This window comes from Stegostoma tigrinum, unplaced genomic scaffold (assembly GCF_030684315.1).
Source record: "Stegostoma tigrinum isolate sSteTig4 unplaced genomic scaffold, sSteTig4.hap1 scaffold_57, whole genome shotgun sequence".
In the NCBI taxonomy this organism is placed as follows: Eukaryota; Metazoa; Chordata; class Chondrichthyes; order Orectolobiformes; family Stegostomatidae; genus Stegostoma; species Stegostoma tigrinum.
In genome coordinates, this window is record NW_026728505.1 from 1101937 (window position 1) to 1117616 (window position 15680).

Genomic DNA, 15680 nt, shown 5'->3' on the forward strand with positions numbered 1-15680 from the left:
CCCACTATTCCTGGAGCTATCTCTTTTATCTGTACCACCAATGCTTGTGCCAGCACGAGTTTCCCCACAGCACTGATGTGACAGTCACTGCAAACACCATTATTCAACAGTCTTGCACAGAAATTCTTTGAAAGTGCATCAAGGCCAATGTGGCCTTTGCACTAAAGCTTGCATTTTACAAATGGCATGGGGTCAGTGATGCAAGTGAGTAGACGGATATCAGAGGCCATTTTTAATGGAGGCACCTTTCCCACATATTGCAAACAAACTCTTCCAATTCTGTCAGAGCCATTATTTGTTCAACCAGTTTGTCCATCAGCTGCCCCCCCCACCCCACAAATAGAGATTTCCTGTGTGGTGCCAAGGTACCTGCCTTGCTCTCCAGGATTATGACTGTCAATTGCCCCTGATACATGGTTCGTGGAGGTGAGCTCTCAACACAAATTGCTGATAGGAGGTTATATTTAGTGAGGCAGCACTAATTAGATATGAAGTATACTCCCTCAGCCCAGAATTTGTCTTCTACTTCAAAAGAATGAAACAAAAGATTGCAATTTAAGTTTTTTAATTTAAAACAAATGTAAGAACATTGAAAACATTTATTGAACACTATTTTTAGAAACAAACTTAGACAAAGAACTCAGATGATTTTCTCTTCTATCTGTGGCTGGTATTGTTGGCATAGCCTCGATGTTGAACCATTTTAATTTTAAAGTGGTTATGTGTAAATGTCTAATTAGTGAATCCTATGTCGAGCACCAAGCGATTTACAGGAGGAGAAGGAAATAAAATACATACGACCTCTCAAAAATCAGGGCGGTGAGCTCTCTAAAGCCCTTCCTCACTAGAGCTCATTGATTCACATTGGGAAGGAGGCTCGAACATTGCCTGTGGAAGAAAGGAATGCCAGAAATGTTAAAGTGCTTGTTGTTCCTGGTGTTAATTTATACATCGTGCAAATGTGAATTTGACAGAGACTCAAATACTGTTAAAAATTCCTGATATTTTGCTACTTTGAATGGATTTTTGTTTTGGATCCATTTGAAAAGTGAATATACATAACCAACACTGTTCTGCACGTGAGATGTGATTGCATGAAGATAAAAAGGTCAATGAATGAGTGTCAGATTAGGCTGTTAACCAATGAGACCCACTTGAAACAATGACAGGTCTGAGTAATGGAACATAAGCAGATAAACTAGGAACAACAAGTGTCTTACAGTATTCATGTCTGAGGTGATCTGGTCCCCTGTGCATCTTTTAAATACCTTTTATCCCCAAAATGGTTTGCACTTTACAAATATATATTCTCTTATACGCGCGCGCATCTCACAATATCACCATTCAAAATAAATTCATTATAAAGCTGAGCACTAATTAAAGTCTCAAACAAGTGCAATACCACTGGCAAAAATACACAATGCTGTTATTTCTTGCAGTTGCAGTCAGTTGAAAACATATCAATGGGTTTTTAATGCAGAATTAGTTAAAGCCTCTGGAAACAAAAGGTTGGCTGGAGACTTTAAAGGCCGAGCCAAACTGGCCAGCTGAAGTACTCATCATCCCACCTAATGGTCTGGATAAATGGTTAGTTTGTTAGTTTTTTTTTCCCCTGAGATGGCTTGCACTTTACAGATATATCCTCTCATACACACACTCTCTCACTCTTACACTCTGACAGTTTCATTCAGTCTCAGACTTACACACATAGTCTCACTCAGCCTGTTATAGTCACTCACACACACTCAGTCAGTCTGACTCACACTTCACGCAGCCTCACTCACACTCAGTTTCACTCACAAATAATCGACTCATTCACACACGTGGACTGACTCCCTTCCCTCACACTCTCAAACAGTCTTATTCACACTCAGTCTCACACAGTATCACAAGCACAATCTCAAGGGTGGCACGGTGTCTTAGTGGTTAGCACTGCAGCCTCACAGCGCCAGGGACCCGGGTTCGATTCCAGCCTCCGGTGAGTGTCTGTGTGGAGTTTGTACATTCTCCCCATGTCTGCGTGGGTTTCCTCTGGGTGCTCCGGTTTCCTCCCACAGTCCAAAGATGTGCAGGCGAGGTGCATCGGCCACGCTAAATTGCCCGTAGTGTTCGGGGGTGTGTGGGTTGTAGGGGGATGGGTCTGGGTGGGATGCTTCAAGGGGCAGTGTGGACTTGTGGGGTCAAAGGTCCTGTTTCCACACTGTATGGAATCCAACCTAATCTCACGCACTCTCACTCATACAGTATCACGCTGACTTTGCAGCTTCAGTCACACGCATACACAGTCTCACTCTGACTTTTTCACACATACAGTCTCATTCTCACTTCACACAGTCTCATACACGTAGTTTGACTCCCTCCCACACAGACACTCACATTGTGTCACACGCACAAACTCAGGCTCAATAACACACATGCCCAATTTTGACTCTCACGCACCAACTCAGTCTCACTCACACAGGCTGTCTCTGATACTTTAGCCAGTCTCATTTGAGGGCACAGTCTCACCCACACAGAGACTCACTCACACAGAGTCTCACCTGCGCACAGTCTCACTCGCACGCAATCTCACCTGTACATAATCTCACTCGCACACAGTCTCACTCATAACGCTGTCTCACTCGCATGCAGTCTCACCCGTACATAGTCTCACCCTCACACGGTCTTACTTGGAGGTTCAAACACACAGTATCACTCTGACTTCCCACGATTTCACTCTCACACACCTTGCCTCTCACATTCACATAGCCTCACTCATACACAATCTCACTCTGAGTTCACAGTCTCAATCACACATGGTCTTGTTCAAACTCACTCAATTACACATGCTCTCTCACTCATACATTCTCACACAATCTTATTCAGTCTGACTAATATTCAGTCTCACACTCAATCGTACATTCTCAATTAATCTCACTGTGTCACTCAAACTCTCACTCACAGTCACACTCACATCGGATCACTCGCAGTCTCACTAACACAGTCTCACTCACACACAATCTCTCTCAATCTCTCTCACACACACACATTCTTATTCACACACATGGCCTCACTCTCACAAATGCACGGTCTCATTCACATACAAATTCCTACTCTTTCTCTCTCAGTCTCACTCTGACTCACTCACACACGGGCCCACTCAGACTCTCTCACTTACACACATGTTCTTAGTCACACACACGTTTTCACTCTCACAAATGCATGGTCTCATTCACATACAAATTCCTACTCTCTCTCTTAATCTAACTCTGACTCTCTCTCTCACAGTCTCACTCACACATATGGTCTCACTCACAGTCTCACTCTGACTTCATACAGTCCCACTCTCTCACACCCACTCACACAAACTCTCAGCATCACTCACACAGTCTCACACTGACTGTCATTCAGTCTCACTCACACATACAGTCTTACTCTAACTTCACAGTCTCACTCTTTCACACACTCACAGTCTCACTCACACATCGCTTACTCTGACTCTCACTCACACAGTCTCACTCATATGTCCCACTATGGCACAATAATTTTATGTTAAATTGTTGTAAAATTGAACATTAAGTAAAAACAGTTAAGGTCTCAAACAAGTGCAATATGACTGGCAGTAATAAACAACTCTATTATTTCTTGTAGTTACCCTTTGTTGAAGGCATGTCAATGGCATTCTGTCCAAATTAGTTTAAACCACTGGAGAAATAAAAATATTGAAGGCAGGAATGGAGTGCTGAAGAGTTTAAAGGCCAAACCAAACACTTCAGTTGAAGTATTCATCATCCTGCCATTGGCTGAACAAATGGCTGGTTTGCTTTTTAACCAAACAACCATTGAGGAACCCAGGCAAATTCAATCACAATTGGTCAACAAGATTGATAAGTAGAAGATTCTTTTTCTCATCCAACCAATTGATACATGACTGTGATGTAGATAGAAGACCGGTGGCAGGGTTCAATTCTCCAGCATTCCAGAAAAAATAGCTGATGTGCAAGATGTTTGAAAAGGACAAAAAAGCACTGGACTCAAAAGTTAATGTTAAGCAATTGTCTGAAGTCAAGTCACTCTCTCCAAATTGTCCAATAATTTAAAGTAGAAAACTGCCAAAGTAATTTATTCATATATTGCAGGGTTTTTGATACTGAGCAGAGATTTTAGATCCAATAGAGTCCCATGAAACATTATGTTCCTTACAGCTAAAACTTGCATAGACATGAAGATCTTCTTTCGGTGAATCTCAGGATGAAGTCGTGATTCACTTTCTTGTCCATTGCATAATACAGGATGGCATCGGCCGGAAGTATGAGCACTGAAAAAGCAGAGGGAAAGCACATTATTATTCACACGTGTTTTCATCATATTAATTGTGCACAGGTCCAACTGCTTCCTGGGTACGGAAATATCAATGGCTGGGAGGAACAGAACAAATGTACTGCAAGGATTCAGAACGTATTACAAAACACAAGAGAAAATCTTGGAGTTATACCAAATTAGGTAAACTCAATAACTGAGAACCATTGTATCTGAGACCCATTCTCAGGATGAGCATTGTTTGTCAAGACTAAAATCCATTTCAAACCTCTCACTGTCCGATGGCACATGCCTTCTTCATGACAGTTTGTACAATTCAGTGGCTTCATTGGGCCAGATATGAGGCTGTGAAGAGTCAGCATACAGTAGCCCAGGTAAAGATGTCAGATTTTCCTTACTACAGAACAATGCAAAACCCCAACTGATTCACGAATGACCCAGCAGCTGCAAGGTCACTTCTGCTGATACCAGCATCAAACACAAAAAGGTGCAGTGTGTTCAACGTGAAAACACTGAGAAAAGCTATCCTCCCCTTCAGCATTGTGTTGGAATCTTGAAACTAACACCACTGAGGGCACCTAAATCAAACACGAGTTACTGATCCAGTGAATGGCCATTTTCTGAGGGCTATGATGGATGCAGAATAAATTCCAGCTTTGTCAGTGAGACTTACATCCAGGGAACTGATTTTTCTTTTCTGTGAAATCTGACAGGGATAGCATGCTGCAAAGGCATTGGGACCTTTCATTTTCATAAGGCATTCTGCTTAACACAGCCTGGATGGCAAGTTTTAAACCACAGCAGAATTAAACCCATGAGACCTCGTTTCTACTTTTCACCAGGAAATGGTTGGGGGAGGGTTGCGACAGATTAGCAACTTGACAGCAGTGACCCCATCCATGTTTCTGGTCTCTCAGCCACGGGCCAAAAAGAAGGGAAGAACAGATTAATTTCAGCAACAGGAAACATTTATTTTGGAATAACCAGTTAAAATAAGAATGAACAAAGCAGAACAATGTGCTAACAATGCGAATAATTCAGGATTTAATGCCACACCCAAATCCTGATGTACATCCTTCACTCAATATGGCTTTAGGTAGTTTTACAAAAGGGCTACTGGACTCCAAACACTAACCCTGACTTCTCTCTACAAGTGCTGCTACTTCTGCTGTGCTTTTCCAGCAGTTTCTGATTTCCAGCATTTGTGGTTCTTTGTTCTGATTTGGCTTTAGGGCAATCTGATGAAATAATTTGCTTTTATGAGGTGCAGATATTAGTTGTTTATTGGCTTTACATTCCTCAGACTTGAATCCTGCTGAACATGCTTGGATATGTTCAATGATACAAATTTAGATATCTGCAGCTTTTTGGTGAAATCAAAAGAAAATATCAATTCCCTTGCAGTGGTTATGCTGTTCAGAAATAGATTTAACTTAAATTGAAGCAATTTCCACTGCTCACCTTTATTTGATTCAATGATCTGTGCTAGAGCAAATTGCTGAGGACGCTCGGGTTCAAATTTGAGCGCGGTGATGGCTTTGTTGAGAACTTCAGATACACGATCTTGATTAGTCACCTAATTAAAACAACATTCACTTTTCATTAATGCATTAGACACACACACCAAATGAAATATATAATGCCTCAATTTCCAAAGGGCTTATAAATATAGCTGCTTTCACCCAGAAAACTAATTGGGACATTACACTGAAAGCTGTAAAAGTTACATTAATGAAATAATATCTGGTAGGACAGTTATTGTAAAATCTGCATTCGATGCTCCATAACACAGTTACTGTGAACAGTAAAGGTTGGAATTTGAATGGAAACAGAGCCCAGTGATCAAGTTTACTTATACACACAGTTTGAAACAAGTAACTAATGACGAAATTCATAATTTAAATAATCCACTTCCATCCCCTCCCACCCAAAACCCCCATACCATTTGACATAATGGGAACTGCAGATGATGGAGAGTCCGAGATAACAAAATGTGGAGCTGGATGAACACAGTAGGCCAAGCAGCATCTCAGGAGCACAAAAGCTGATGTTTCGGACACAGACCCTTCAACAGAAAAGCTTTGTTTCAAGGCTGAAGAGATGACAAGAGAGTTGCAGTGGGAGAGAGATCCACTGAGGTTTTTCCGGAGAGAGGAGGGTAACTTCTTCAGGTTAGGTATCCCTGGAAGCGGCTTCACAATGAGGTTAAAATTGTATCAGAGATAATGGGAACTGCAGATGCTGGAGAATCCAAGATAACAAAGTGTGGAGCTGGATGAACACAGCAGGTCAAGAAGCATCTTTGGAGCACAAAAGCTGATGTTTCAGGCCTAGACCCTTCATCAGAAAAGGGTCTAGGCCTGAAAGGCCAGACTGTGTGCTCCTGAGATGCTCTGCTGCTTGGCCTGCTGTGTTCATCCAGCTTCCCACATTGTTACCCCCATACAATTTGCCTGCTTTTAACATTTATTGTCATTACAGCAAATGGCTCAATGTTGTTTGTGAAGTCTGACATTTCCTAATGTTATGCTTATTCATATAAATTATTCATAAAATTGCTTTAACAGTTTGAAACATTTAGCAATTTGTGATTTGAAGACAGTGCAAATATTTAATATTCAATCATAATGTGACTGTACAGGAATAATATTTGATAGGCAGGATATTGAGAAGACCAGTTTTTTGGGCAATTGTCTGCTTTTGTTTAATTCTGTGTTATATTTGGAGATTGCTTTTCTCAGCTCAAATTTGAGCAATGACCTGGAAGATGAAATGCACCAGCAAATTTTCTGTTTCTTCTGGAGAACTGCAATGTTTTCTGGTTGAGTAAACTCACACTTAATTCTACTTTAATTTTGCTATAGTTCATGGCTAAAAAAATTACTTTTGCCACCCAGTCTAAAGCAAAGATCATATTAAATATATTAATGGATAGCAAATCCGAAAAATCCAAAAAATGTAGTGGAATTAAATTCCTGAGGAAGTGGCAGATGCAGACACAATTACAATGTTTAAAAGACATTTGAATAAGTACATAAATAGGAAAGGTTTGGGGGGATATTTTGTTCGGTACGTCTCGACAATTCAATAAGTGGTAGAGTCAAATATTACACAACTAGAGATTAGATGAACTACATTATCTTTCTAAAGAAGGGTCTAGGCCTGAAACGTCAGCCTTCCTGCTCCTCTGATGCTGCTTGGCCTGCACTGTTCATCCAGCGCGACACCTTGTTATTTTACATTAACTAACATCTCCAAAAGTGATCTTTTTTGAATCACCAATATCTTTTCCACTCTGTATGCTCAGACTTTAAATGATTAATCACTAATTTTAGTGATTCATTGGTGATAAATTGGATTTTCTAAATTATGTTCGAAGAAGTGCCACGCAAGTGTGCAAGCAAAATTGAAGCCTGTGGAATGAAATGGGCAGTGGCAGTATAGACTCAAAATTGGGTGAGGATTAGAACATAGAATCATGAAGAACAGTCATTTGCTCAGGCTAACTAAAGTAAATGAGGGAAACTGTTCACTGGTCCTTCTGACACTATGTACCAAGGTCAAAATCTAAGGTAATTGGTGGGGAGAAAAACCAAAAACAAAAAAGAATCCTGCTTTTTCCAAACTGCAATATCTGAATAGGTGGTTAAAGCAGATTAAATTACTTTCATAAGACGACTGAATAATTACATGGAGCAAAATTTGCAGGGCAGGGCTAAAAAGGGCAATGGTGGTGGTGGTGGGGGAGGTGGGTGGCGAATTTAGCTACTTCTTACTGAGATTTAACACAGACACAATAAGTCAAGCTTTTTTTTGCTTTGTGATAACATTCCACGATTCTCTAGTTGGCCTCTCATGACTGTATTAGTTGGCAACAATTTGTTGCACATTCATCAGGAGACATTTTGGTTGAGAATTTTGTTTTCTGTGTTTCATAGATGTTCAATTTAAACAAGCTGTTTGCCATTTGCTTATCCAAATTCTGCCTCAGATCTTAGGCTGGTTCTGCCCCATCTCCAGCTCACTGACAAGCTAACAAATATTCTCTTTACCAGAGTAAAGAGGCGCTGTTTGTTAACAATATTTAAACACTAGAAGCAATTTCCACACATCACACTGACCTCTGTGGAGGCACAATCAGAGTACGACTGATCCTGTCAAGGAAAATGCATGACCAAACATAACAATCTATGTGCCTTCTAATTTGGCCAATATTCCTTCGGCTTCCCTGAACTAGCCAGTAGGCAAGTATTCTGTTTTGGATTGCACTCTTGCTATTGGAACGCTTTGCCTGCAACGGTAGTAGATTCACCAACTTTAGGTACATTTAAGTCATCATTGGACAAGCATATGGACGTACATGGAATAGTGTAGGTTAGATTGGCTTCAGATTGGTATGACAGGTCGGCACAACATCGAAGGCCGAAGGGCCTGTACTGTGCTGTAATGTTCTATGTTCTTCTCCAACCCATTTTTGATGTGCTTTCTTCCATGTACCAGCCTTTTAAATTTCACATGAGCCAAAGCCAGGAAAGAAATATTCAATATCTCTGTTAGTATTACTCGATTGGCTTACAGATGGACCAAAGTGCCTGTGGTCAGCTAACTGAAGATCTGGTAACTCCTTGCTGATTTATTGTACAGTTAATGGTGCGTGTTAATTTGTGATATTTCCTCTTCAATAGTTATCAGCCAGTCCCCAAAATGGGGCAACAGAGTGCTGCACCTTGCCATGTACACTTAAAGGAGAAATGCAAGGAAAATGTGTTCAGGCCTAAAACCTAAACATTGCTACTGCATTACAAAACAGGATCAAAATGATGGTCAAAGCACTCTCATAGAGCAAAAAAGGCTTCAGCAATGTGGAAAATACACACTGAATATGACTGCATGGCAACAAATAATTGGGATAAAAATTCCTCTTGCGATACTGGCAGAGAGCAATGGCAATTATTTGGACCGAGCATGACGACAGCAAACAGTCCAGGGACTTACCAAAATAGTTTTGAATTCTTGTGCTCTGTCCTCCTCTAATCTGACTCGGATGAGGCAGCTTTTCTCATTCTGGCGGTTGTCCCTCCGACGTGTTGCACACCAGCAGCTGCCCAAACCCGCACGCCTACCAGACTTGGCTGTGTCATAATTTGGTTTTGCTGATGCACCACTGTTGGATAAACCTCCAGAGGAGGCAGTATCCACGGATCTTAATGACTGTGGAATAATTATTTTGTTTAAGAAAACGTTTGTCAATTGTTGCATATTAGATACTTCCCCCTTTCCAGTTATATATATTATTACACAAAATATGCTCTCCTGCTGCCCACAAAGGTGAAGGCATTCTGCGCATGACAGCCTAATTGCAAGAACATGAAGTTGCACATGAATTCTTGGTCATTGCTGTCTTGTGAAATATTTAACTTGCAGTTCTTTCCTCTACCCGTAAAGATCACTTCTGAGGAATTATACTCCCGCTTGTGTTTACTAGCTGTTCAGTCAACATCAACAATTCAGTACTTAGCATGCCCATAAATTACTAATTAGTTTCCTTCGGCACAATAATTGTGGTCATTTCACTTGACCATGTAAACTGGTGCTTCAATTCTAAGTTTGTCAGATAAACCTTTGGGGTTTCAGTTTGCACACAGTATGTGAACATGCTTACATAAATATTTATTTGCCCACTTCACCCTGCTACGCACAGAAATCTTGAATACAACTACACTGTTTGAAGTTAAAACACACATTTATGAATTGCAGGTGACTGCGAATGGGCCAACCAGTGCATTGTGCAGGTCAGAATGTGTGCGGCACAGCACCACTGGCAGAAAGAAAGACAGACAGCAACAGCAAACCATACAGCAGAGAACTAAAGAAACCAGAAGTGAAATCATCCAAGTCACTGCAGCTCTCAGTTTATGATTAACATACAGGGAGTCACAACACTAAACAGGAGAATCCATAAAAAGGAAGAGGGTATTTTGAAACAAAGAAATACCACTCCAAAACACCTAAATGTGACCTAATAATACTTAGCCCAATTCTTAGGGGAATACATTATGAAAATATCCCTGGGACAAGTCCTAGACATATTCTGTAAACAATAACCATAACACAACTTTGATAATCTCCCAAGATACAATGGTCTTCAGCAGAGAACGCACTAATCAACAGCTCAAAGCCCAAATATTGAAGAAAAACAAAAGGTGCAGTCACGAGGACTCCATGCAGAGAGCTGCATTACTTTGTTGCAATTGCTGGATCAAGACTTATCCAACATACTCTAAATACTGTTTTTGTGGGCAGTGCGCTTCAAGCTGCGACAGATGTACCCCATGCACTAAAATTTACTGAGTAGAAATTAAACATGCTGTGAATAATTAAAGATGAAATATTTTGGCTATTAGTATAAAATCATATAAAATATCTAAGCAAAACAAAGCCAACAGCACAACTCAAAAAAAAACAAATAAAATCAGCTCTCACTTCGTGAGCGAATAATACCTTTTCTGGAATCAAATGCTTCAGTAACCAGCACAAAGGTTGAATTTTGCTGGCAATTGCACAGCTGTCTTGCCTTCGTTCTGAAAGCAAGTAACCCAACTTTGGCAAGTGGGACCTGGGATGGAAAATTGCTGGCAGCAGCCAGTTATGAAGATGCTTGGTGGAACGGCATTCACATTAAGGATTTCAGTCTGGCTGAAACATCAAAATGGCTATTCGGCTAATAGCTCTTAAAAGAAAGGCGAAGGAGATTGGCTAGGCAGCCATCTAGCTCCAGTGGCTGGGACGGTATCACTGAGTACCCTTGTATCCTCTTGACTGCCAAAGTGTAGTCAGGATAATAGACGGCAGGAAGACAGAAGAAAGGAAGGAAAGAAAGAAGAAAAAAAGTGTCTGGACATTATTAGACAAACCAGAGTCTCCAAGAACAACATATTTTACGTGATGAGTGCCTCACTGTCTCACCTTTTCCAGCGCTTTTTGCGAAGTGCTCGGCTCTTCCATTTCCAAGTGGCTGGAATCGGATAAAATGTTGGCTGCGGTAATGCTGTTGTCTGAATCCTCATTCTGAAGGGATGCTCGCTGCTCAGAGCTTTTAGTTTGAGTGTTGTGTATTTTAACACCTCTCTTTGAAAACAGGCTGCACAAGGGAAAGGGGACACAACAAACATGAAAATGTCATTGCATTCTAGAGAAACTGTTAAAAAAAATTAAACTAGAATGAAGGTATATTGATGATGTGAGTACCAGGAGTTTGATGTTCGCCACATTTGACCTGTGAGAAATTAATAGTGGCACACTCATACCAAGAGCTCGCATTACTAGTATTGAACACCGTTACATTGTCTCATCGTTAGGGAGTATATGAATAGGTTACAATGTTTGCATATTCCAATGGCACAAGAATCTGGACTTTTTGCAGTGTTTGTTCAACTTGCTATCAACCTCAATCTCATGAAAGGCAAAATGTGGATTTGAATACCCACAGGGTGGAAAATTTCCCCCAACCTGGCCACATGCTAATGTGTATGTAATTTCATCCCAAAAGCTGCAGTTTATTAAAAATAAAACGTAAAACAAAGTAACACCATTGATAATTGATAGAAAACTGTATACAACACTTTGTAAGGTAGGACAGTGTACTCTGAATTTGGCCTTCAGTATATTGGTACTGCAAACATTAGGATTTCTATTCAGCAATTTGCATTTATATTGCATGATTTACATCGAAAATTTTCCAAAACTCCCAAAAGAAGTACAGCAGATGGCATGATAAATAAATTCCCACACTGAAAATCCCGATTGTTGGTATATTAAGCATTAAATAGTACAGGGAGCAAGAGCAGATGGCTGCTGAAATGTGAGATTGCACAATAATGCCGCAATGTTGATTGCCTGCACTTCGAGAATCACAATTAAGCCACGGAAGCCTAAATCACATCCATGTAACATCCACACTCATGTAAAGAGAAGATATCCTAGGAAGTGAATAAGTGTTTCCCTTCTCTTTCTTGGTTTCTATATAACAATAGTCACATGTCACAGTCCAGATCACTGCAAGGCACAACACAGCAACAAGGCATGGTTTTGCTTCTCTGAAACTCTACACGGGTAGGTGGTGGAAAATCTGACTTTGCTGAGTTCTGGTCAGTCCTTACCTATTGAACAGAAATATAAGATAATATCCCCAACTCAGGAAAATTATCAAAAACAATAACTTTGAAGTCTTTACACATGTATGCACAACAACACAAACACATACTTTCACGTCACCCACATGGAAAGAGATTTGAGTTTTATAGACAATAGGTGCTGGAGTAGGCCATTCGGCCCTTCGAGCCAGCACCACCATTCATTATGATCATGGCTGATCATCCACAATCAGTATCCTGTTCCTGCCTTATCCCCATAACCCTTGATTCCACTATCTTTAACAGCTCTGTTTATCTCTTTCTTGAAAGCATCCAGAGAGTTGGCCTCCACTGCCTTCTGGGGCAGAGCATTCCATATATCCACCACTCTCTGGGTGAAGAAGTTTTTCCTCAACTCTGTTCTAAATGGCCTTCCCCTCATTTTTAAACTGTGTCCTCTGGTCCTGGACTCACCCATCAGCGGAAACATGCTTCCTGCCTCCACAGTGTCCAATCCCTTAATAATCTTATACGTCTCAATCAGATCCCCTCTCATCCTTCTAAACTCAAGTCTCCAAGACCAGTCGCTCCAATCTTTCAACATATAATAGTCCCGCCATTCTGGGAATTGACCTTGTGAACCTACGCTGCACTCCCTCAATAGCAAGAATGTCCTTCCTCAAATTGGGAGACCAAAACTGCACACAATACTCCAGGTGCGGTCTCACCAGGGCCCTGTACAGCTGCAGAAGGATCTCTTTGCTCCTGTACTCAATTCCTCTTGTTATGAAGGCCAGCATGCTATTAGCTTTCTTCACTACCTGCTGTACCTGCATGCTTGCTTTCATTGACTGATGTACAAGAACGCCTGGATCTCGTGTGCTTCTCCTTTACCTAACTTGACTCCATTGAGACAGTAATTTTGAGGTGGAGCTTCAAATGTGAGAAGCATGGCTGATAATTTTTCAACAGAAGATATTTCTGCTGCCTGCTGGCCCACAAAGTAGAACACAAATCTGATTTTTCACTCAAAATCGTTAAACATTGCTAGTTTTCATTATACAGGCCCACAAATATGCAAATTTAATTCACTGTAACACCTTTTTTGCTTACTTGTCTCTCATAAACAAATTTATTCCGGTGAAATTTAGCCATGGTGCAGAAACTTCTCTGGATAAATGAGAATCACTAGGCAATACCAAGCTCATCACAGGTCCACATTCTACACTCATGGTCATAGCAAAGAATCTCTATCAATCAGTCTACACTAGACACATGCACGAGGTGAGAATAACAGCACCACTCCTTGCATCATCTCAAATTACTCGAACAGTTACTAAAAAATCTCACTCCAATGAAGCAATAATGACCACACATCAAATGTCTCTATTTGTCAAGGAACAGATGTAATTACCTTTCTGTCCATTCATCCCAATAATAAAGGAAATAATGAGATATTTGCGTTGCTTAACATGGGATACTTACCAGCTGAGGCGTTTAAACACACTCTTTTTGGGCTTTGGCGGTTTCTCGAGTTCAGAGGAGCTGCAGGGTGGCAAATAAACATTTTCAGACAAGATTCATTTAAAAAGAATCAGATGCTTTTGTTCAATATTCTTATTATTTATGGCAAAATCAATCATTTACATAGATTTGAAATTGCAGAATGATAATTTTGTTTGCAAAAGGCACGTGATTTCAGGCAGGAGAACACTTAACATTACTTTGACTAATGAGCGACAAAAGTTCTCACTGTAGGCACATCGATCTTTTCTGCTTTATGAACAGCAGATCAAGACAATAAGAGTTCTGAAGAAATGTCACCAGACCCGAAGGATAACTCTGCTTTCTTTCCACAGATGCTGCCAGACCTGCTGAATGTTTTCAGCAATTTCTCTTTGTGTTTTTGATTCCCAGCATCTGCGGTTCCTTTGCGTAATTTTTTACCAAGATTATAACCCCCTCAGTCTTTTTGCAGAACACGTGGAATTGAACAAAATGGTCGAATTTCTACAGCAGGAACAGAAAAAATTAACAAGGACTGGGCTTGAAAAAAGTTAACTGGAAAACATGAGAATCAAACTTCCAGTGCCGAAGGTGATACATTAGGTTGTAAAGTTATACAGGAGTTTCTCTGGGCCTCATCCACACTGTCATGTGAATGTACAGACAATGTCAAACAATGAAAGGTAGTCATGAATCAGTCACTTCAGGTGACTAAAACACCACATGCCACATCTCGGAGGTAGTAAAATGAGGAGTATATCTCTTGACCAGACTTTCTGTTGCTGATATTTTCAGACAAACTGTCCGAAAATCAACTAAACTATCCGAGAAGTCCAAAAGAACTTTAAATATAACTTATGATCCATGCAAAGTGAATTTCGGTAACATTTTGTAATTACTGTTATAAATAAATACCATGTTTGACGTTGGCCCAATACTGACTGTGCCACTGATGGAACTGACGATAATGCCAGGTGCTTGCTGCACATGGGCATCCATAGCCTGAGGATGGGCTTAATAGTGAGCTTTGATTTTCAAAGCAGGAATGTAAATTGCTACATCACGTACATTTTATATAAGAACTTCGGTCCACCAATTTATGAAGAAGCAAACTGTTTTCAAACAATGTAATTATTACAAAGCCTGCTCTGTCAAAACTAAAAAATAGTTTCAGTGATCTATAATCTGGTTCCTTAATCAACTCTGGTCCAGGAATGGCAAAGTGTTTTGTTTTTCAGTTGGAGATTATTTTTGGTTGCATTATTAAAAATATACTGTGGCTATTTCGAGATGAGGGAATGATGTTTTTAGGCAACCATTGAAAGATACTTTAAAATGCTGGCCAATTGTGTAGGGTTATTGTTAATTTTATGTTAGTAATAGGATTATGTATTTGAAAAGAAATTGGAAGGTAAAGAAACATTTCTCAAAACTGGTACAATTTACATCTGGATTTGTAGGTGCACCCACAATAGGAGCTCTTGGACATGTTGCTAAAATTGGTCACTCATCAAGTTTTTTGCATTTTCCTGCAATCATTGGCTTAGTGGTAGTATACTCTGCACTATTATATACCTTTGAAATGCATTTTGATGCACTACAACAGAATTGATTCATTGAGCAACTGGCTTTATCCTCATAGGTCAGAATTCATTGTCAAAACTTTGAAACCAAGGAAAAGGAAGACAGTAAGTAAACTGGCAGCTCACTAGCATTAAACAGCAATTATAACTAGAGAAGATT

The 15680-nt window shown here is 40.2% G+C and overlaps 1 protein-coding gene across 1 annotated transcript in view; it reads right to left on the bottom strand.

The window, feature by feature from the left end:
- Positions 1 to 602: 602 nt before the first annotated feature.
- The window catches only part of LOC132208895 (ral guanine nucleotide dissociation stimulator-like 1), a 33317-nt gene continuing 18239 nt past the window's right edge, over positions 603 to 15680 (bottom strand). The window contains exons 12-17 of the mRNA XM_059644202.1: positions 13917 to 13976; positions 11266 to 11440; positions 9295 to 9510; positions 5761 to 5875; positions 4183 to 4297; positions 603 to 888 (exon numbers count right to left, since the gene is read on the bottom strand). Of these exons, the coding sequence (XP_059500185.1) occupies positions 4185 to 4297; positions 5761 to 5875; positions 9295 to 9510; positions 11266 to 11440; positions 13917 to 13976 (679 nt within the window). The 3' untranslated portion in view covers positions 603 to 888; positions 4183 to 4184. The remainder of the gene's footprint in view (positions 889 to 4182; positions 4298 to 5760; positions 5876 to 9294; positions 9511 to 11265; positions 11441 to 13916; positions 13977 to 15680) is intronic.